We start from the raw sequence: 20,108 nt of genomic DNA, 5'->3' as shown, positions 1-20,108 counted from the left end.
CAAAGTGCTACATTTAAAAACACAGTAAATCTACACAAGATTTAACACTTAAAAGCTTTCCTAAATATAAGTCTTGAGTTCAGTTTTAAATGAGTTCAGACTCTGCACTCCTCTGAGCTCCACAGGGAGGGTATTCCAGAGCCGGGGTACAACTGAACAAAAGGTTCTATCCCCCATGGTTCAGAGCTTAGTGGAGGGGACCTGGAGGAGCTGGCCGCTGGATGATCTCAGGGTGCGGGTGGAGCTTTGGAGAGGGATGAGTTTTTGTAGGTATGATGGACCATGGCTGCTGATACATTTATGGGTGAGAAGGAGAGTTTTGTGTTGAGGGGGACTGGGAGCCAGTGGAGGGAGTATAGAATGGGAGTGATGTGCTCATACTTGCATACTTGCAATAGGATTCTTGTGGCACTGTTCTGAATGTACTGTATTTTTTTTATGTTTTTGGAGCTAATCCCAGTAAAAAGTCTCCAGTCTTGAGGAGGGTGAGGAGTGAACAGATTCTGGAGATATTTTGGAGGTGGTAGAACAAAGTTTATAAAGGAAAAAACAGCTAAAAATCATAGTCAGTGAATTTGATGCAAATCCATTGAAAAATATCCAAGATACAGCATTTAGAATGTGATGGTGAGGAAATGGCATTATATGCATTTTTCTATTATGGCATGCGCCACCTGAGAACGCAAAGCATGATGGGTAATTTGTACATTGATTCTTGTTTAGGGCTGGACAGTCATCATATGCATCAAACATGAGACTGTTTGACCCTTCTATATGAAAGTTACAGAGTTTTTTCTAATATGGCGTGCTAAATGGCGCCAGTCAAGAACGCAAGGCATAGTGGGTAATTTTCACATTGAATCTTGTTTAGGGATGGACAGTCATCATGGATATCAAATATGAGGCAGTTTGAACTTTGTACATTAGAATTATATAAATTTTTCGTCCATGGCTTGCCATAGTTGCTGACAGTGAACATGACCATAAATGGCGCCAGTCAAAAACGCAAGGCATTGTGGGAAATATTTCAAGGCAGTCATGAATAGGCTTGGGAAAATGTCATTTGTGTGAAATTTGAGGCTGATTGAACTTTGTGTGTCAGAGTTATAGGGATTTTGAATTTTTGACGGGCTTACAAAAATTAGCATTGCAACTTTGCTGCGACGCCACGACCAAACCGTTAGAGATATGCAAATTCCTTTGATGATTGATTTTTAATCTTCAGTTTGTCCTGTGTTCTGGTCGAGTTTGAAGCGAATCGGATAAAGTCCCTCAGATTAGTTTGCGCATTTGCGTTTGGTCATTTTTCACCTTTGACTCCAGATAGCTGACTTCCTGTTTGGTTTTGGGCAGGGTCATAATGTAACTTTTTGCTCATCCTGAGGTCAATAATATAGTTGGCGAATTTTGTAAGTATTGGTCAAACCTCCCGGTCGTTTGGTACCATTGCATTTTTTTATTTTTTATTTTATTTTATTTTTTAGGAAAAATAAATGAATCCAGGCTGGTGCTATCTCTCCAGAGCAGAGGTCAGCATCATAATGACCTCCTGAAAGGGCCCCTGAAGAGGAGGAGGGGGCCAAATTTACTGCAATCATTCTCGCTGGGAACAAGACAGACAATGGTCAAACTACAAAAGCTGATTCCTACAGAAGTATAAAATCCTAAAGTTTTAAATGCAAAAATTTTGTAATATTTAACTTATCAAATCACTTTTGTTATTATAAAATGTGTTTTTGTTTTAATATTTTAAGAATTATTCTTTTTTTTTTTTCATACTCCTGCTTTTTATGACATATTATATATGTTTATATATAAATTTGTTTTGTTTTTTTCTAAAGAAAAGGATAATAACAGGGGAGTGGTTACAGTAACGATAAAATGTTTGGCAAATATTGATGGTGTATGGTTATCTTTGGAGGGAGGGTGTGGTGCAGACGACGTGGATATAAAACTCTGGCTGTCCGTCACCTAACATGCATTATGTTGTTTGGAAGATTTGTTTTCCTGTGTTGACGACCTGAAGAAAAGCAGACATGAGTCTCTCTGAAAGAGACAAGGCATATGTGAGGCTATTCTGGGAAAAAGTCACCCCACGAACCAGTGAGCTTGGAGCCCAGGCCCTTGCCAGGTTGGTTTCTGCTTTTCTGGGGCTTTGGACACTGTTTTGAACTTTTGTTTCTTGATTCCAGGATGTTGGTTATATACCCTCAGACCAGGGTCTACTTTCAACGCATGAATTGGACTGATTTCAGTCTGACGTCTCCAGATGTGCAAAACCATGGTGCTAACATGATGGCAGCCTTTGGAGACGCTGTGAAAAGGATTGACGATCTTGTTGGTGGTCTGGCCTCTCTAAGAGATCTGCATGCTAACGTGCTGAGACTGGACCCTGCTAGCCACAAGGTAGAATTTAATCCATATAAACTGCATTGAATTAATGCTAAAAACATGCCCACAACTCCTGAACTAAAAGTGAAAATTCTACATTGCTTGACAGTGATAACGTCTGAGATTTTATTTGACTTGAAATTAAAATGTCTGTGTGACTTTTCCACAACAGTTCCTGTCTAACAGCATGTTGATGGTGTTTGCCATGTCCTTCCCCCAAGACTTCACTCCAGATGTTCAGCTGTCTATTGACAAGTTCCTGCTGAGCGTGGCTATGGCTCTGTCCTAGAAATACCGCTAAACACCAAGAGCTGCATGCAAACACAAGCCTGCCATTCTTAGAAAAGTTAAAAACCACTGAATGCTCAAGAATAATAAAGAGAACCAAGGCATGATTCCCATCTGTATTATTTTTGTTGGTTATATATATATATATATATATATATATATATATATATATATATTATTTCCCATGATGACAGTTTGTTATGAAATAATAATAATAATAATAATAATAATAATAATAATAATAATGTAAAATCTTAGGAAGGTTGAGCTGGATGGATGGCTTTCACATTAACATGTATTTTTGCTATTTATTGGCTACAACAAGAAACATTCAGCACATTGAAGTTATGTTATCAAATAATTCAGGCTACGCCCACTGGTGTCAGATGTACTAATTGATCAAAATAAAAAAAATAATAAATAAATTCAAAATTAAAAGGTAATTACTGCAAAGTGTATTATAAAATAAGGGGGAGGGGACGGATGCTATCTGGGATTCATAAATGTATTACGCGGTGACAAACGATTGGTGGTTAAGGACGCTGGGCTTGTAATCGGAGGGTTGCCGGTTCAAGCCTCACCTGGGCCATCACTGTGGGATGTTGAGCAAGTCCCTTAACCCCAAACTGCTCCCCAGGCACCGCAAAATGGCTGCCCACTGCTCCTCAGGGATGGGTTAAGTGCAGAGGACAAATTTCATTAATGTAATAACATTACATGGCCAATTAAAGGCAGAAGCCCTGATTTAATCTTAATCTCCAGATCCTTGTCAAGGGGAAGGTAAGCACCAGTCAGGCTTGTGTGACTGAAAAGAAAAGGCCTTCATGGAGGCCAGTGAACAATCCGTCTGCAGACAGTTAAACCACTAGTGGGACGCGAGATATGCTCCGAGTGAGAAGAGGTGTTTGAATGGCGTAGTACCATTCTGCCTGCCCGCTACTTATGGTCAAACCTGAGCTTTGCACTTCATTGGCCTGTTTATGAACCTGTTCTCCTAATTAGTGTCACCTGTGTCTGATTGTCAGGAGATACATTGTCTTTGTTAAACATTTTCTTTTAGATGTTTTGAAACCACGTTGGGTCAAAAGCAGATTCATGCATTTAATTAGTGATTGCTGATAATTTTGATCAATTCGATTTTTAAAACATTCCTCTTATATCATAAAAAATTATAAATTACTCAATTTCATTTTTTTTACCAATCTATTATTTAAAAATTCACTGTATTTTTTATACTGCCTTTACCTCTAAATAACAGCAAAAAAATAAATAGAAATGTATTTAAAATATTTCTAACACATCTGAAACAGAGAAGCATTCACTGATGTTGCCCTGATGATTTACTTAAATTTAACCATTCAAATTTGTTTTTTTAAGGACCCAAGTTAAATTAAACAAAGAGTATGAAGAACAAAAGCCATAGTTCTTTTTTAATAACTTTATTAAAGCTCAGGCTGGAGGAAGACTCTCATGTGTTCCTGTAGCTCTCTGCAGTCTGCAGTTATTTCTTTTTTAATAACAGTAAATCCAGGTTACTGCTGCTGCTTCAGCTGAACTTTATCTGTATTTCTCAGACAGAGCCAGAGCCACCAGAGCCAGGAACTTGTCCATAGCCACATGGACCTCAGGGCTGAAGTCGTTGGGGAACTGGTTGGCCATGACCACCATGAGGTTGTGGGAGAGCACCTGTTGGAAAGATGGAGGCAATAGTGTCAATAGAACAATCAGACACATTAAGTGTTAATGTCAAGTTCATTGATGATGTTTCTTCGGTCCATACCTTGAAGTTAGCAGGGTCCACTCTGAGAGTGAAGGCGTGCAGCTGGCTGAGCTGATCAAGACCATCAGTCAGATTATCGATTTTGGCCACAGCATCAGCAACTCCTTCCATGATAACCGCTCCGTGCATCATCACCGGGGCAGAGCCGGGGTTCAGGTCCTTCCAGTGGGAGAAGTAAGTCTTGGTCTGTGGGTAAACCACCAGCATCCTGGGACACACATTAAAACACATAAAGACTTTAAATCAAGCACACATGCAGGTTAAAAATGAGCTGCAGGTCAAAGAGGGATTTTTACCTGCACAGAGCACCAGCACCGATGTCTGCGGCTTTAGGAGAAACTTTAGCCCAGAAGGCTCTGACCGTGTCCTTGTTCTTCACACTGAGACTCATCTTGTCTGGAGAGGGTTTGCTTGACTGTTTGCAGACATTCTTGGGCTTTTTATTCTAGCGGTGACACAGACACACCCAGACCACCTTCTGAGATAAGAGGAGGGTTTTTTTTTTTTTTTCTCAGATCAAGTCCCAACCTTCAGTTTCTATTGCTGATTGTAAATTCATAAACGATCAAAGTATTTTATTTGCAACTAAAAAATAAACATGCGGAAACTTAACAGTCTTACAAAAAATTCTATTTGAAATATTGAAATGTTTTTGCCGGTAGTCATATACTGTAGATGCTCGATAGAATTCCTACTTCAAGCCAAAATCTTTTCATCATTTAGTCTATATACAATCACCTATGAATCAGAATAAATGGGAGATTTCAATGACCCACACAGTCTTGCGTAACCTAAAGTCAAATTAGTTTTGAAGTTACAAATTGAAGTACTCTGAAAACAGAATACAAATTGTCCTTTTTCTTCTTTTTTAATTATTTCAACCACTTTTGGAAATTGAAAACATTTGTTACAACATCCTTCTGATCCTAATTTGTTCATGAATGATAAGAGCAAACCTCACTGACCTGATACCTTAGCAGTTTGTTATCAGATAACCTAACGTTGACCAGCCATATGTCCAGTCTATGATAACAGCAACACCATTTTAACCAGTAAAAGCTTTACCTAGAAAAGAATAAGATAGGTTTGCATCAAAAATCACCTGTAATTAATCATTTCATCTTCTAAGAATTAGGTTATCATGTAAAACATGTTTAACCAACGTTTCTAACTATCGCAATTTCAACTGCAAAGTTCAAATAACAAAATAAGATACAAGGAACATATATTTCTCAAAATCTGAGCTTCACATTTGCTAAATAATAATAGTAATAATAATAACCTTGACAAAAGCTGCAATTGATCCTAACATTAAACTTCAGTTAAGAATTTTTTTTCTTCACAAACTAAATAATATAGATTGCTTCATAGTTTTTTCCAACTCCACCCTCAGCTGCACATGTTGGGAGGAGCAGAGGCTTCTTCATATAAAGGTGGACGTTGTCTCCTCTGACTCACACAGAACTTGTGACAAACACTGAAACCTGCATCAAGATGGTGAAATGGACAGACTCTGAGCGCTCTACCATCCAGAGCATCTTCTCCAAGATCGACAAAGACGTCGTGGGTCCTGCTGCTATTTCCAGGTGAGACCATGTCCTCTGCTTCTCTGTTTGGATCTATGACTGGATCATTTCTTCAGCACTGACACTTGTTTGTTGTGTGTGTGTGTTCAGGTGTCTGATTGTGTACCCCTGGACTCAGAGGTACTTTGGCAGCTTTGGAAACCTCTACAATGCTGCTGCTATCACCTCCAATCCCAAAGTAGCAGCTCATGGAAAAGTGATCGTGGAGGCCCTGGAGAAGGCTGTGCAGAACATGGACAACATCAAGGCTGCATATGCAGAGCTGAGCGTGCTGCACTCTGAGAAACTGCAGGTGGACCCTGGTAACTTCAAGGTAAAGCCGTGTGCAATGACAGCGACTCCCCTCATAGTGGCTGACTTTCAGTTTCCAGTTTGTGATGCAGGCTGTGTTGTGTTGCAGCTCCTGGCTGACTGCCTGACCATTGTGATTGCTGCTCAGCTGGGCAACGACTTCACCCCTGACGTCCAGGCAACTTTTCAGAAGTTCATGAACGTGGTGGTGTCCTCCCTGGAGAAGCAGTACTACTAGAGAAGATCAGCAGATGAACACTAATAAAATGAAATTCTAAGAGAAACTGAATTTCAATCATTTCAAGTCAATTTCCTGGCGAATCTTGAAAGCAATAATTGATCCAAAACAATGAATAAACCAAATGAAAATCTAAAATTCATGAATGTGGTGGTGTCCTCCTTGGAAAAGCAGTACGACTAGAAAAAATCACCAAGACTAGCATTTTATTTGAAATTTAAACAAGAAAATAAATGAATAAACTAACCTGAAAGTGTGCAGTATCACGTATTCTCTACCTTCTAACAATAAGTTGGGAAAAAAATAAAACAAAGTTTTGAGGGTAATTTTAACAGTTCAAACAAATAAATAAATAAATAAAGAGCAGAGCACACACTTTTTGTTTAAATCATTTATGAATCTTAGAGCTGGGTGATATGGACCAAAACTCATATCTTGATATTTTTTCTGAAAATGAAGATAAATGATATAAATTTTGATCATTTTAACTCAATAAAGTTGTAACAGAAAGACAATTCAGGGTTAAATTTGCTAATGCAAAATGCCACACAGGCATTAGGACGGGTTAGGACGCACTCAACAATCTATCTAACTGTGCTTTTCTCAGAAGTAGTGAAAGCAGCGACTCCTAAAACAAGTATTTTCATACAAAATAAGCTAGAAAAAACACAAATATCAGTATAGGCAATATTGTAATTTTCTGTATCGCGAATATAAAAATCTTGATATATCTTGAATCTCTATATATCACCCAGCCCTAATCTATATTTCTGGTGCTGAATCATAAATAATTGGTGAAGTCACAATGTATTGTGCAGAAGATCATGCACCAACTGATTGATATCCACATCATATCCACAGATGTTTTATAAGAGTAATAATTAAGGCCTATATTTATGCATGAAAATGATATTTTTTCCTTATTTTTGATTGATTTGGAGCAGAACATTGAAAAACGTATACAGTGAATGAGATAAAACAGAGTGAATAATCAGGAAAACAAATATTATTAATAATATTCACATTATTCTTAAAACATGTCAGAAAAACACACATATCCACTTGCAAAGGGTTAAACAGCCATTTAAGGGAAATGTTTTAGTATAACTTTTCTGGTTTTTCAAATTAACACAGTCCTTATTGTCATTAAAAGTATATACGATATTTCACCTTTTCTGGTAAAGTGTCATTTGTCCCCTTTTTTTCCCATGAGCTTTTCATTTAATTATTACATTTGGTTGATTAAGTCATGATATTTGCATCATTCAAGATGATTTAGTCACATGAAACTTACTAAAGTCTTTTAATGATTAGAGTTTGGGGTTTAAACAAACAAAAAAAAGAGTCTAAATGTGTTAGTGCTTGCTTTAAAATAATTACCAACAATTAGTCATGACATTTTATCATTTGAAAAACAGAGATATAACCTTTGACATTTGGTTTACACTGCAAGAATTACAAGTCTTAAAACATACTTTACCAAATTTTTGTTTACCTTTTCGGGAATAAAACTGTTTTATTCATACAACAAAGTGGTATTAATATAGACTTTGATATTTCATTAAAAAAAATAATAACAATAAAAGGCAAAAAATTAATTTTTTTGGTGAAATCATTATTTATTCTTTAATAACAGTAAATCCAGGTTACTGCTGCTGCTTCAGCTGAACTTTATCTGTATTTCTCAGACAGAGCCAGAGCCACCAGAGCCAGGAACTTGTCCATAGCCACATGGACCTCAGGGCTGAAGTCCTTGGGGAACTGGTTGGCCATGACCACCATGAGGTTGTGGGAGAGCACCTGTTGGAAAGATGGAGGCAATAGTGTCATTAGAACAATCAGACACATTAAGTGTTAATGTCAAGTTCATTGATGATGTTTCTTCAGTCCATACCTTGAAGTTAGCAGGGTCCACTCTGAGAGTGAAGGCGTGCAGCTGGCTGAGCTGATCAAGACCATCAGTCAGATTATCGATTTTGGCCACAGCATCAGCAACTCCTTGCATGATAACCGCTCCGTGCATCATCACCGGGGCAGAGCCGGGGCTCAGGTCCTTCCAGTGGGAGAAGTAAGTCTTGGTCTGTGGGTAAACCACCAGCATCCTGGGACACACATTAAAACACATAAAGACTTTAAATCAAGCACACATGCAGGTTAAAAATGAGCTGCAGGTCAAAGAGGGATTTTTACCTGCACAGAGCATCAGCACCGATGTCTGCGGCTTTAGGAGAAACTTTAGCCCAGAAGGCTCTGACCGTGTCCTTGTTCTTCACACTGAGACTCATCTTGTCTGGAGAGGGTTTGCTTGAAGCTGCAGCAGTGGGTTTATATACATCCATCAGGACCCAGGAACACCCAGATATATAGGCCACATCCCAGGTCATGCTTTGACATTTCTATTGACTATATGTTGTGTCATCGTGTGGGTGTATGTGAGCAAGAAGTAAAGAAAAAGATAAAGCTGAGTGCCTTTTGTCCAAATAATAATCTGTGATACACACCAGTTGACCACAGAAGCTGCCATTTTAACAGAAATTGTTGAAAATATATTCCTAAATAATTTTTAAGATACTTTCAATTGAAGAATATTCTAGCGGCCAATTGGATGTGCAGAAAAATAATCTTGAATATTGTTTTCATGATTATGTTTAGGGTTCACTTAAGCATAACGGAAACAAGTTCCCTGATAGGAAATATCTTGTTTTTAAAGTTCTTTGTTATGGGAGTTGAGTTTTTAACTTTTAGTGTTTTTATCGTTTTTTTCAAACACAGTGAAATTATGATTATTATTAACAAAATGTAAGAAACTTCAATGTGTGCCTCAGTGCCCAAATATTATGAATTAAACAGTATTTAACATTAAGGTCATCGACTGCACGAATAGTGTGTTTTAGAAAATTATTTCAAATTCAAATATTCAATGTGTGCAAACTCAATGAAAAACAAGTATATGAATACAAAAATAGAAATGGCATTAAATTTGAACTTGTTTTAATAAAGTAATAATAATGTAGTTATGACAACATGCATGTTGTTCAAATAAGTATATATATTTATGTATATATAATACAGATCACCATTTTAAATAAGATCTCAATGGCTATTATTATGGTGTATTTATTTTTTCATTCATTCATTCATTAAGTTATCTTCCTGGTCTCATGTGAGGTGTTGGTGTGTCCTGTGACTGATAAAATGAAAAACCCAACCACTCAGGACTAACACCTAAAACGTTCTGAGATATTCCTTCATCTTTCTGACAAGTCATGATTCCAGATAAAAACTTTGAAAAACTACTCCGACCACCTCAACAGTAAAAAAATGACATTCTATACTTTGTATCTCAAAGAATCCATCAGTTAGTTTTAGGCAGAAAAGCTAAATGAGAAACTAAAAGAAAGATTTTAGAAGTTTGACTCAAGACAAACTCTTGTCAAAACTGGCTATTTCAATTTCTTTGAGATCAGTCAACACAGGAATGAAAATTTATATTATAGTGAAATGTCAATCGGATTGCACCTTAAGTGATAGCTCATTTACTTATCTCAAGATATCCCTAAATTTGGAATCTTCTCAGCATATTTATGTTAAAGATCAGTGACTGATTTTAACAATGGAATTGCTGCAGTTTAATAACTATAGGTTACTTTCGTAACCCCAGTTCTATGAGTAATATGAGTAAACTGTCTCACTATGGGATGTCGCCTCTGCTACATTACTCAGAATACCTATTTCCCTTTGCCAATCCTAATTGGCCAGTGAAGTGCACAATAAGACCACCCACGCAACCCTCCAGAACCACCGCCAGATCCCACGGTAAAACCACTGATCTGGACATGGGGAGAAGCCTGCGCGCACCCTTCATAAACCTGCATATCAGCGGTTGCTGACTCGCTGGTTTGTCCGCAAAGCCCACGTGACAGGCAGCAGTCGCTGCCAAATACACTTTCACAGTGGAAAAGGCCTTGCGCCTGTCAGTCAGGCCCTGCAGGAATTACAGAATCACACTAACCGGGCACTGAAAAGAAATGTGGCCTCCCTGGAGACACCAGTTCTCAAACACCTTCCACTTAGAGTCATAAAGAGAGCTAGTGGATGGGGCCCGAGCGCTCTGTATGGTAGAGAGCACGTCCTGTGATAACCCTACAACAGATTGCGCCACTCAGGGGACAGGCCCACAGTACCAGACTCTGGACCAGGCGTGGATGAAAAACCATGCCTCCCTGAGCTGCCAGAGGGGGAGCACAGAGCAGCTGGTAAATCTCCGCCAACCAGTGCATAGCCGACCAGTGGTCAGAGAATGGCCACATTCCCTCACCTTGTGCAGGGTGGGAGGAATCAAAGCCAACGGGGGGAGTGCGTAGAGTAGCAAACACAGCCAAGCGGAGCTGAGGGGAGCAACCGTGCTGCGCAGGGAGAAAAACATTACACTGCACGTTTTCTTCCCCTGTGTACAGGTCCACCCCGGACTGTCCGTAATGGGCCCACAGCTGTTGCACCATGTCCGGGTGCAACATCCATTCCCTGTAAATTGCCACACCCCTGGAAAGCAGATCAGCGCCCACATTCATGATCCCCCGAATATGCATCGCTCTCAGCAAGAGGAGACGCCCTACACTCCAACGGATCAGTCTGCGTGCCAGTGAAAGAAACCAACCGGAGCATAACACTCCCTGTCGGTTGTAATATGCCATGGTCGTGGTGTTGTCCGTCCAGCAGCCCCTCACAGATCTGCCCACAGAGGCTGAATCTTCTCGGGCCCGGGAGTGTATTATGGCGGTGGAAACCGGGAGGGACAGACGCAAACTGCAATCTGTATCACTTCGATTGCGTCCATAATACACAGGGCAGGGCTGCGAGCGCCTTCCATCTGTCTATCCTCAGGAAAAGGGAGGTCAGGCGCTCCTGGAGCCCTCACTGTGAGAGGTGCAGTCAGGGGTGCCGTGGCGCCCTTTCCGGGAGGCAGGCTGTATGCAGCCAAAGAGTCCGAGAGCGGCAAGATGGCGCCTTCTGCCGCTGGGCGTTTGCATAGCCTAAGGTAGCTCACCCAAGTAGTGGCAGAGCCCCCTGCTGGCATGCACTGCTTGTTCTGGGGGACAGCGTGACCACGGGAGGAGCGCCGTCTCCGAGTGAAAGGGGGCTGAAGTCTCCCTTTGAGTGAAGAAACGGGTCCCATTATCACCCTGTTTATTGTGGCAGGCAACACTTTCACATTTAAAGTTGCCTCTGGCCTTTGGCCTAGAGGCATGAGCGAAGAGCACATCACTCAGTTTTTGACATGTGTGGGTGCGTGCTTGTGGACATGCAGGAGGGGGCAACAGCCAAACAGCCAGTGGAACCTGTTTGTCTCTCCCGATCATCAGAGGGCCGAGCCTTGGCAGAGGGGAGAGCGGGGCGTGAAACGCCTGTGGAAGCGTGCGTGAAAACGGATCAGATGGAGCCGACGAACGAGGAACAGTCAGCTTTAGCTTTGTGGAGAGAGAGGAGAGCAGTCAGCCCATCTTTTTTTTTTCTCCGTGCCTGCGTGGGCCTTGTAGTTGAGGACGGAGGAGCCTACAACCAGAGCCCTCCCGGTGAATGGGTGGGTCTACAAAGAACGAGCTACTTCCTCGAGCAGCTCAGGGAAGAAAGGGAGAGTTTGTCTCAAAGCGCCTCTGGAGAGAGGAAGCTTCTTTCCCTCGTAGCGGGACCTGGCGGTTTCCACGGTAACGGCTGGCCATCCCATGGCCCGCCGTTACTGTGGACAACGCATTTGCTCACTTCCATCGTATCCAGGCTCGGAGGATGAGATACGGGTGTGGAGCTCTCCATGTCCTCCCGAGAGGCAGTGAAGGAGGCAGACAGTCCATCTTGGGCCTAAGTGATGAACACTTCGTCCACCCCGGAGAGGAGTGGATCGGAGGAGTCACCATCATATTTTCCACACACATTAAAAAGGGCGTCCTCATCAGGCGGGGAGATATCTGCCAGGTTCAGCTGGAGCCGTGAACAGCAGCAGGTTCCATGAGAACCTACTTCACTGTACCCACCGCGGCCGTGTGGAGGAAGAGGGGCCTTTCTCAAGCCTCAGAAGCCGTGCCGGTCTCCTGCGGAGGGACCGGGTGCTGAGCGTGGAACAGTGCTGACAGGAGGCCTGAAATTTGATCGCCATTCCTGTGTGCTTGACACCCAGGCACCCGGAGTAGGCATTGTGTCTGTCCTTGTTGGATATTTTTCCACCACATGGACAAAAGCGAGTCATGGTGCATCCCGTTCCGTCGGTGAGAGGGGAATTGTCTTCCATCGCTGCGTGAGAGCAGGTGGTTTAGCTTGTGCTACCACGTGGCGGCTAGCACAGGTGAGAGCAAGGATGCAGGCCAATGTGTACTGGAGCGTCCAAGACGTCAGGGACAGCGTTGACTTTTGAACAGCAGCTGGGCCACTCGAGCTCCGTGGCTCGTATACTGTTGTATAGGATTTGGAGCTGGGCCGAACACCGCGGTTTGGGCCCAGGAGGGAGACCAACGTGCGCAGCGGCCCAGAGGGCGTCAAGGGCCGTGGTCTGGTACGGCAGCTATGGTGAGCTGGGGTCTGCGAGCTCTGGTCTTATGGCACAGAGCTAGCAGCGGGGCTATCACCGTAGTGAGAGGCCGCTGAAGGTCATCGAGCACACCAGGGAGCCTTGCGGCAGCTAAGATCAACGCTTACCACATGGAGCGAGATAAGAGATGTTTAACCTTACCTTCCGACCGGTGTGGTCTAAAAAGCTAAGCGTCAGCCCTGCAAGCGTTCGGAAAAAAGAAAATCCTGCCTGTGAATAGTTAAACTGGTCAGAGCTAAAAAACGCGAGGTAGCTGAGAGGAGAAGAGGGATAAGAATGACGCGCACCTATTCGTCCCCTCCTTTATAGGAGGTGGGAGTTTCTCCCATCAAACTGATGGGAATTGGCAAAGTGAAATAGGTATTCTGAGAAATGTAGTAGAGGCGACATCCCATAGTGAGACATCTCACAAAATATTGTGAAATACAACTCTTATTTTGAGTGCAGTGATAAAAAAAAGGGCTGCAGAAATTGAAGTCCAACAATGAAACAGTATTTTTAAGGCACTGATAAAAACATGTTTTTTTTTTTCATTTTTGTTTGGTTTTTGAAAAACATTTTTAGAGTTTTTTTCTGTTTAATAAAATGATGACAAATCAACCAACTGTCTTAAACTCCTACTAAAATATATTTTTGAAAAATGTAAAGCATTAGCCATGTCCATCTATTTTATCATCAGTAAAAAAAAAAGGAAGTTAAAACAGAACATAAATATTTTGGGGCGCTTGCTTTACAGTCATTACCAAGAATTACTCATGACATTTTCTCATTCGAAGGGTTTTCTTCTGTTCAAACAAAAATCATGGAGGAACTTAAATTAAGGTTTTAAAACAGACCATTTTATTAACTTTTTTCATCTTTTATTTTTTAATAACAGAGTAAATCCAGGTTACTAGTGCTGCTTTTTTAGATTAAAACTGTTTTATTCATGCTACAAAGTGGCAATAATACTTTGGTATTTGATTGAAAAAAAAAAAAAGAATCATAAAACGGCAAAAAAGAGATTTTTTTTTGTGCAATTAATCTTTTATTTTATTCTTTAATAACAGAGTAAATCCAGGTTACTGCTGCTGCTTCAGCTGAACTTTATCTGTATTTCTCAGACAGAGCCAGAGCCACCAGAGCCAGGAACTTGTCCATAGCCACATGGACCTCAGGGCTGAAGTCCTTGGGGAACTGGTTGGCCATGACCACCATGAGGTTGTGGGAGAGCACCTGTTGGAAAGATGGAGACAATAGTGTCATTAGAACAATCAGACACATTAAGTGTTAATGTCAAGTTCATTGATGATGTTTCTTCGGTCCATACCTTGAAGTTAGCAGGGTCCACTCTGAGAGTGAAGGCGTGCAGCTGGCTGAGCTGATCAAGACCATCAGTCAGATTATCGATTTTGGCCACAGCGTCAGCAACTCCTTGCATGATAACCGCTCCGTGCTTCATCACCGAGGCAGAGCCGGGGCTCAGGTCCTTCCAGTGGGAGAAGTAAATCTTGGTCTGTGGGTAAACCACCAGCATCCTGGGACACACATTAAAACACATAAAGACTTTAAATCAAGCACACATGCAGGTTAAAAATGAGCTTTGAATGAGCTGCAGGTCAAAGAGGGATTTTTACCTGCACAGAGCATCAGCACCGATGTCTGCGGCTTTAGGAGAAACTTTAGCCCAGAAGGCTCTGACCGTGTCCTTGTTCTTCACACTGAGACTCATCTTGTCTGGAGAGGGTTTGCTTGAAGCTGCAGCAGTGGGTTTATATACATCCATCAGGACCCAGGAACACCCAAGATAAGATCAGTGACATTTAAACCTCAAAGCCTGGACTGTTTCAAGGAGGTATTTTTCATTGAAAAATTAAATTTGCACTTGCATAGTTGATTTCACTACCATAATTGTCTTGTTTATTGTGATGGACAAGTTAACCACCTCCTTATTGGAAAAATATGTTGGATTGTAAATCTTCATAGTTTTTCTTAATATAGTTTTTTACTAAAATTACTGGAAAAACCTGATTAAATAGTGTACTGTAAAATGTGTTGTTCTTTGGTGGTGATAAGATTCCTTTAACACGTGTAAAGGTGTTCTAATTCAGACTAGATTATTTTGACGTCAACTGGTTTTTTCGTAAATAATACACAATAATAATAATATATTAATAAACATTTGATACAACATTGTCACACAAAACATTTAAAATATATTTTACTACATTTGTAGCCCATACAATATGTCTATTATATAATGGCAAGAATAAATAATAATAATAATGCTCCCAAAAATTACTCAGAAAGCAAAAATTGAGATTTCTAAAAAAAAATTGTAGTTAAAAAAACACTTCAGTTTTACATGGTTAAAATGTATCAATATTGGATACATGTTTATAATTGTGCTCATACTAATTTCCATGTTTTTAAACAGCAAAGAAGGATGATATGGAGTTAAATCAATACTAAAGCAAGTTCAATTAAGAGAAAATCTCTGGCTAAATCAATTGTTATGATCAGTTCCAGCTCAGTATGTTTTAACTCAGTTTTTTTTACAAGGAAATGTAAACGGTAAATGGTAAATGGACTTGATTTATATAGCGCTTTATCCCCACACTGAAGCAGTCCCAAAGCGCTTTACATATCAGCTCATTCACCCAATCACTCTCACATTCACACACCAATGGGACAGGACTGCCATGCAAGGCGCTAGTCGACCACTGGGAGCAACTTAGGGTTCAGTGTCTTGCCCAAGGACACTTTGACACAGTCAGGTACTGGGATCGAACCCCCAACCTCTCGATCAGAAGACGACCCACTACCACCTGAGTCTGTTTATATTATTTTTCTATGACTCAGGAGTTGCAGCAGATAGTTGAACTCCTCCCTAGATTGAAAGTATTGATGAGTCTGATCCCATATCTGCATGTGAAGCAGCTTCACAGTGAACTGATAGTATTGAAGTGGGTGTACCCACAGGGTAACTGTGAGATTATCCTGATACATTACTTTCAACATGTCATCTTTTGGGTCTGTCTCTATTTCATTCAGGCCGGTTAAAACGATTGATTATTAACCCTAAAGTGTGTGGTCAGGTCGAAAATTATTTAAAGAGGTAAGATTATGTAATGTGAATATAATTAAATAGCATTTATTAACTCAGTTAATAATCTATCTTATCAAAAATCCTTTTTTGCATTTAAATATTGTCCTTTTGGATAAGTGAGATTAAAAATTAAAGCCAAACTCTAAAATTAGCTATAAAAACATTTAAATAAGTCTCTCTTTTTCCACTTAAAGCCAACCACAGTATTTCATAAAGGCCATATGTTAAGTAACTAACAGCAACATGTATGTACCGTAAATGTGAGATACAGAACAAATGTCACACGTCCAGTTGAAGAACCACCATTGTCAGACTACATAAAATATTATCCAAGGAAATGGTTATAAAAGAAATACATTTATCTTACAGCTTTACAACCTGTATTTTGACCTCATTATTAGTTGTAGTAGTATGCTGAAGTAGTAAAAAGAATTCCTCACTTTTGTAGAAGGCAAATTGTTGTTGCCTGTTTTGACTTTCTTGCATATTATTTTAAAGATCAGCAGCACCTAAAAAAATATCTATGAATTAGTCTTTGCAGATATTTAAAAAACTAATTATTCTCAATTTGTGATTAAAAAAGTTAATACAAAAAAATGTGTTTGTAGGGATTGCATTTTGGGGGTGACTGGATAGAATCATGACCTTGTAGAGCAACTAAAATTCAGCATTGAACTCCACCCTCAGCTGCATATGTTGGGAGGAGCAGAGGCTTCTTCATATAAAGGTGGACGTTGTCTCCTCTGACTTACACAGAACTTGTGACAAACACTGAAACCTGCATCAAGATGGTGAAATGGACAGACTCTGAGCGCTCTACCATCCAGAGCATCTTCTCCAAGATCGACAAAGACGTCGTGGGTCCTGCTGCTATTTCCAGGTGAGACCATGTCCTCTGCTTCTCTGTTTGGATCTATGACTGGATCATTTCTTCAGCACTGACACTTGTTTGTTGTGTGTGTGTGTTCAGGTGTCTGATTGTGTACCCCTGGACTCAGAGGTACTTTGGCAGCTTTGGAAACCTCTACAATGCTGCTGCTATCACCTCCAATCCCAAAGTAGCAGCTCATGGAAAAGTGATCGTGGAGGCCCTGGAGAAGGCTGTGCAGAACATGGACAACATCAAGGCTGCATATGCAGAGCTGAGCGTGCTGCACTCTGAGAAACTGCAGGTGGACCCTGGTAACTTCAAGGTAAAGCCATGTGCAATGACAGCGACTCCCCTCATAGTGGCTGACTTTCAGTTTCCAGTTTGTGATGCAGGCTGTGTTGTGTTGCAGCTCCTGGCTGACTGCCTGACCATTGTGATTGCTGCTCAGCTGGGCAACGACTTCACCCCTGACGTCCAGGCAACTTTTCAGAAGTTCATGAACGTGGTGGTGTCCTCCCTGGAGAAGCAGTACTACTAGAGATCACCAAGACTAGCATTTTATTTAAATAGTAAACAAGAAAATAAATTCCTAACCTAACCTGAAAATGTGCAGTATCACTCATTCTCTACCTTTCTACAGCAGTTCAATAAAACACATAAAAGGTTTGAGGGTAATTTCAACATTCTAGTTCAAACAATTTAGTCACTACAAAGCAGAGCACATAGTTTTTTGTTAAGATGATCTATAGATCTATATTTTTGGTGTAGATTCATGAATGATTGGTGAAGTCACGGTGGATTGTGGACAAGATCATGCATCAACTGATGGATATCCAGATTATAAATAATTATTTAGCATGATAAAAGCTGTTTTACAAGAGCAATAATTAAGATGCAAACTGTTCATTTCTAATAAACCTTCAGGCTTTAGTTCATGCGGGAAATTGTATTTTGTCTTGATTTTTGATTGATTTGGATCAAAACATTGAAAGATTTATACAACGCATGCAGGGCTTTAAATGAACTTTTTAGATCACCAACCAGCATGGCGAGTAGATTCTTAAAGTTACCAGCCAACCAGATTTTCCACCAGTCAATTTTTTTTCCAGTGAAAAAAAAAAACCAACATTATGAGTGTCACAGAATAGATTGAAGCATTCACGTTTCCTTAAATAGTTTATATTTTAGCTTGTTTGCATTAATACATTCTCATAACTAAATAAATTTAACTCAGATGAAATTTGGATCCCTGGAACACTGAAGTTAGAAAAAAATAGAAGTAATCAGTACTAAGAATTACATGTACTGTAAAGAAAAATGTTTGTCTAACATGCACTACAAATGTAAACAAACTGTTTAGTGCACATTTTAAAGGTGAACAAATGGTGGAATACCAGCCGCTCATGACCTGACATCCATTTAGTAATAAAACTCCTCAATTTCTTCTTCTTTTCAGATCCTCTTTCATCTTCATTTTCTCCTGTGTCAGCAGCAGCCTTCCTTTTTATGCACTTCAGGTTTTTCAACCCGATAAATATCTCCACATGTTTGTTTGTTCTTTTCTAACTCATTTTACAACTTAATTTAAATTCCTATTGTTAGTTTTGCGCCGATCCGTTTGCCTTCTGATCCCAAACCATAACAATCACGCTAACGTAAGCACGTAGCCAATTGTTGTATGACATGTCACGATATGGTGTTCATGGGAAATGTAGGATTATGTAACACACGTGATACTTAGATTACTAAGTAAAGTAAAGTAATAGTGAAATAATAAGTATTTAAGTATAATTTTAGACTAGTAAATCAATAGACTAAGTACAACTCAATGAGTGAACTGAAGAAACAGACAAATTGCTTTTAAAGGTACCATGTATTATGTGAAACAGAAAAAAGACATTTAAATACAGAGAACAGGACCATGTATTACAAATATTTATTTGTGTAAACAATTCCTTAAATAATACATGTTGCATTACTCCAGTTTTAAAATCTTTACACTGGCTCCCAGTCAGCCTCAGAATAGACTGAGGCTGACTGGGAGCTCATTTTAGATTTTAAACTGTTGTACTTTTTGATCATGTAAAGCACATTGAGTTGCCTTGTGTATGAAATGCGCTATACAAATAAATTTGCCTTGCCTTTAAATATATTATATTCTACATACTATTCAAATATTGTACAATATATTTCATTTAATGATTCTCAGATTACTAAATTATTCTAAATACGAATAACTACATAATTTAATCATCTAAATACTTAAATATTAGCATATATTAAATATAAATATCAAAATTGCAGCTTGCGTTTAAAGTGCAAAGTGCACTGGAACCATAAAGCACAATGTTTTGCTAATAACACACCACAACACTTTGACCATAATTACTAATATAATTATTGATTAAATCCCATTAACAACATAAATGAAAGGAAAATAAGAAGGTTGGTATAAACAACTTATCACAAGGACCATCTGACGCCAACGCTAAGCACGTGACTCACCAGTTTTCTCCGTTTCACATATTGATCGACTTGATCGCGGTGGTCGACGTTTGGCAGTCAGCTCCTGTGAGTTATCGTTTAATTAGATCACTTTCATGATTTGTCACAACTTTTATTATTGATAACCAAAGTTAAGCTACTTGTAGCAACAACATCCAAAGCGTATCTTGCGTGTGTTCGCCGCTTCCGGGTAAGCGCAATATATAGACTTTCTAATTGGTCGAGCAGTGTCACGTGACGGCACGCAACCGGCACGTAAACCCAAATTAAATATAACCAGCAATGTTGCCAGATACACAACACGTTTTAAAATCTAAACACACACAAAAAACCCTCAAATTTATTGGCGGAAAACAGCCCAATCTGGCAACGACAACTTGTCGTCTCATTCTTCACCAGGTAAAATGGCTGGTAACGCTACAATTTTACCCGCCAAAGTTAATTTGTATCCGTATTTGGCGGGTGTTAATTTTAAGCCTTGAATGCATGA

At 39.9% G+C, this 20,108-nt stretch overlaps 6 protein-coding genes across 7 annotated transcripts; 3 read left to right on the top strand and 3 right to left on the bottom strand.

Moving 5' to 3' along the window:
• Positions 1-1,994: 1,994 nt before the first annotated feature.
• Positions 1,995-2,776, top strand: LOC114468146 (hemoglobin subunit alpha-A-like). Its single transcript, XM_028454859.1, has 3 exons — positions 1,995-2,131; positions 2,193-2,406; positions 2,564-2,776. Exons 1-3 carry the CDS (start codon positions 2,037-2,039, stop codon positions 2,678-2,680), a joined length of 426 nt encoding a protein of 141 aa, XP_028310660.1. The 5' UTR covers positions 1,995-2,036; the 3' UTR covers positions 2,681-2,776.
• A 1,370-nt stretch (positions 2,777-4,146) lies between these two features.
• LOC114468024 (hemoglobin embryonic subunit alpha-like) lies at positions 4,147-4,862 on the bottom strand. Its single transcript, XM_028454646.1, has 3 exons — positions 4,756-4,862; positions 4,460-4,667; positions 4,147-4,365 (listed from the first exon to the last, which is right to left on the bottom strand). Exons 1-3 carry the CDS (start codon positions 4,848-4,850, stop codon positions 4,237-4,239), a joined length of 432 nt encoding a protein of 143 aa, XP_028310447.1. The 5' UTR covers positions 4,851-4,862; the 3' UTR covers positions 4,147-4,236.
• A 1,036-nt stretch (positions 4,863-5,898) lies between these two features.
• On the top strand, positions 5,899-6,583 carry LOC114467980 (hemoglobin subunit beta-like). Its single transcript, XM_028454549.1, has 3 exons — positions 5,899-6,045; positions 6,136-6,358; positions 6,446-6,583. The coding sequence occupies exons 1-3, from the start codon at positions 5,954-5,956 to the stop codon at positions 6,572-6,574; spliced, it is 444 nt and encodes a 147-aa protein (XP_028310350.1). The 5' UTR covers positions 5,899-5,953; the 3' UTR covers positions 6,575-6,583.
• Positions 6,584-8,243: 1,660 nt separating this feature from the next.
• LOC114468025 (hemoglobin embryonic subunit alpha-like) lies at positions 8,244-8,886 on the bottom strand. Its single transcript, XM_028454648.1, has 3 exons — positions 8,765-8,886; positions 8,469-8,676; positions 8,244-8,374 (listed from the first exon to the last, which is right to left on the bottom strand). The coding sequence occupies exons 1-3, from the start codon at positions 8,857-8,859 to the stop codon at positions 8,246-8,248; spliced, it is 432 nt and encodes a 143-aa protein (XP_028310449.1). The 5' UTR covers positions 8,860-8,886; the 3' UTR covers positions 8,244-8,245.
• A 5,352-nt stretch (positions 8,887-14,238) lies between these two features.
• Positions 14,239-19,802, bottom strand: LOC114467958 (hemoglobin embryonic subunit alpha-like). Of its 2 annotated transcripts, XM_028454509.1 has the most exons (4): positions 19,619-19,802; positions 14,771-14,891; positions 14,464-14,671; positions 14,239-14,369 (listed from the first exon to the last, which is right to left on the bottom strand). In XM_028454509.1, exons 2-4 carry the CDS (start codon positions 14,863-14,865, stop codon positions 14,241-14,243), a joined length of 432 nt encoding a protein of 143 aa, XP_028310310.1. In that variant the 5' UTR covers positions 14,866-14,891; positions 19,619-19,802; the 3' UTR covers positions 14,239-14,240. The 2 variants fall into 2 exon arrangements, with proteins under 2 accessions (XP_028310310.1, XP_028310309.1); XM_028454508.1 differs by lacking the exon at positions 19,619-19,802 and having other exon boundaries at positions 14,771-14,938.
• On the top strand, positions 16,990-17,651 carry LOC114467959 (hemoglobin subunit beta-like). The gene is made up of 3 exons (XM_028454511.1): positions 16,990-17,122; positions 17,213-17,435; positions 17,523-17,651. The coding sequence occupies exons 1-3, from the start codon at positions 17,031-17,033 to the stop codon at positions 17,649-17,651; spliced, it is 444 nt and encodes a 147-aa protein (XP_028310312.1). The 5' UTR covers positions 16,990-17,030.
• Positions 19,803-20,108: the final 306 nt, after the last annotated feature.

This window comes from Gouania willdenowi, chromosome 8 (genome assembly GCF_900634775.1).
Source record: "Gouania willdenowi chromosome 8, fGouWil2.1, whole genome shotgun sequence".
In the NCBI taxonomy this organism is placed as follows: domain Eukaryota; kingdom Metazoa; phylum Chordata; class Actinopteri; order Blenniiformes; family Gobiesocidae; genus Gouania; species Gouania willdenowi.
The sequence above is the reverse complement of the archived record's forward strand: the minus strand, read 5'-3'. Positions and strand labels throughout refer to the sequence as shown.

Bases quoted from the DNA above. Each gene is read 5' to 3' on its own strand.
- LOC114468146 (XM_028454859.1), top strand. From the start codon at position 2,037: ATGAGTCTCTCTGAAAGAGACAAGGCATATGTGAGGCTATTCTGGGAA. The intron at 2,132-2,192 runs GTTGGTTTCTGC...TCTTGATTCCAG, and splicing joins GGAGCCCAGGCCCTTGCCAG to GATGTTGGTTATATACCCTC. The intron at 2,407-2,563 runs GTAGAATTTAAT...TTTCCACAACAG, and splicing joins TGGACCCTGCTAGCCACAAG to TTCCTGTCTAACAGCATGTT.
- LOC114468024 (XM_028454646.1), bottom strand. From the start codon at position 4,850: ATGAGTCTCAGTGTGAAGAACAAGGACACGGTCAGAGCCTTCTGGGCT. The intron at 4,668-4,755 runs GTAAAAATCCCT...TGTGTGTCCCAG, and splicing joins GGTGCTGGTGCTCTGTGCAG to GATGCTGGTGGTTTACCCAC. The intron at 4,366-4,459 runs GTATGGACCGAA...TCTTTCCAACAG, and splicing joins TGGACCCTGCTAACTTCAAG to GTGCTCTCCCACAACCTCAT.
- LOC114467980 (XM_028454549.1), top strand. From the start codon at position 5,954: ATGGTGAAATGGACAGACTCTGAGCGCTCTACCATCCAGAGCATCTTC. The intron at 6,046-6,135 runs GTGAGACCATGT...GTGTGTGTTCAG, and splicing joins GGTCCTGCTGCTATTTCCAG to GTGTCTGATTGTGTACCCCT. The intron at 6,359-6,445 runs GTAAAGCCGTGT...GTTGTGTTGCAG, and splicing joins TGGACCCTGGTAACTTCAAG to CTCCTGGCTGACTGCCTGAC.
- LOC114468025 (XM_028454648.1), bottom strand. From the start codon at position 8,859: ATGAGTCTCAGTGTGAAGAACAAGGACACGGTCAGAGCCTTCTGGGCT. The intron at 8,677-8,764 runs GTAAAAATCCCT...TGTGTGTCCCAG, and splicing joins GGTGCTGATGCTCTGTGCAG to GATGCTGGTGGTTTACCCAC. The intron at 8,375-8,468 runs GTATGGACTGAA...TCTTTCCAACAG, and splicing joins TGGACCCTGCTAACTTCAAG to GTGCTCTCCCACAACCTCAT.
- LOC114467958 (XM_028454508.1), bottom strand. From the start codon at position 14,919: ATGGATGTATATAAACCCACTGCTGCAGCTTCAAGCAAACCCTCTCCA. The intron at 14,672-14,770 runs GTAAAAATCCCT...TGTGTGTCCCAG, and splicing joins GGTGCTGATGCTCTGTGCAG to GATGCTGGTGGTTTACCCAC. The intron at 14,370-14,463 runs GTATGGACCGAA...TCTTTCCAACAG, and splicing joins TGGACCCTGCTAACTTCAAG to GTGCTCTCCCACAACCTCAT.
- LOC114467959 (XM_028454511.1), top strand. From the start codon at position 17,031: ATGGTGAAATGGACAGACTCTGAGCGCTCTACCATCCAGAGCATCTTC. The intron at 17,123-17,212 runs GTGAGACCATGT...GTGTGTGTTCAG, and splicing joins GGTCCTGCTGCTATTTCCAG to GTGTCTGATTGTGTACCCCT. The intron at 17,436-17,522 runs GTAAAGCCATGT...GTTGTGTTGCAG, and splicing joins TGGACCCTGGTAACTTCAAG to CTCCTGGCTGACTGCCTGAC.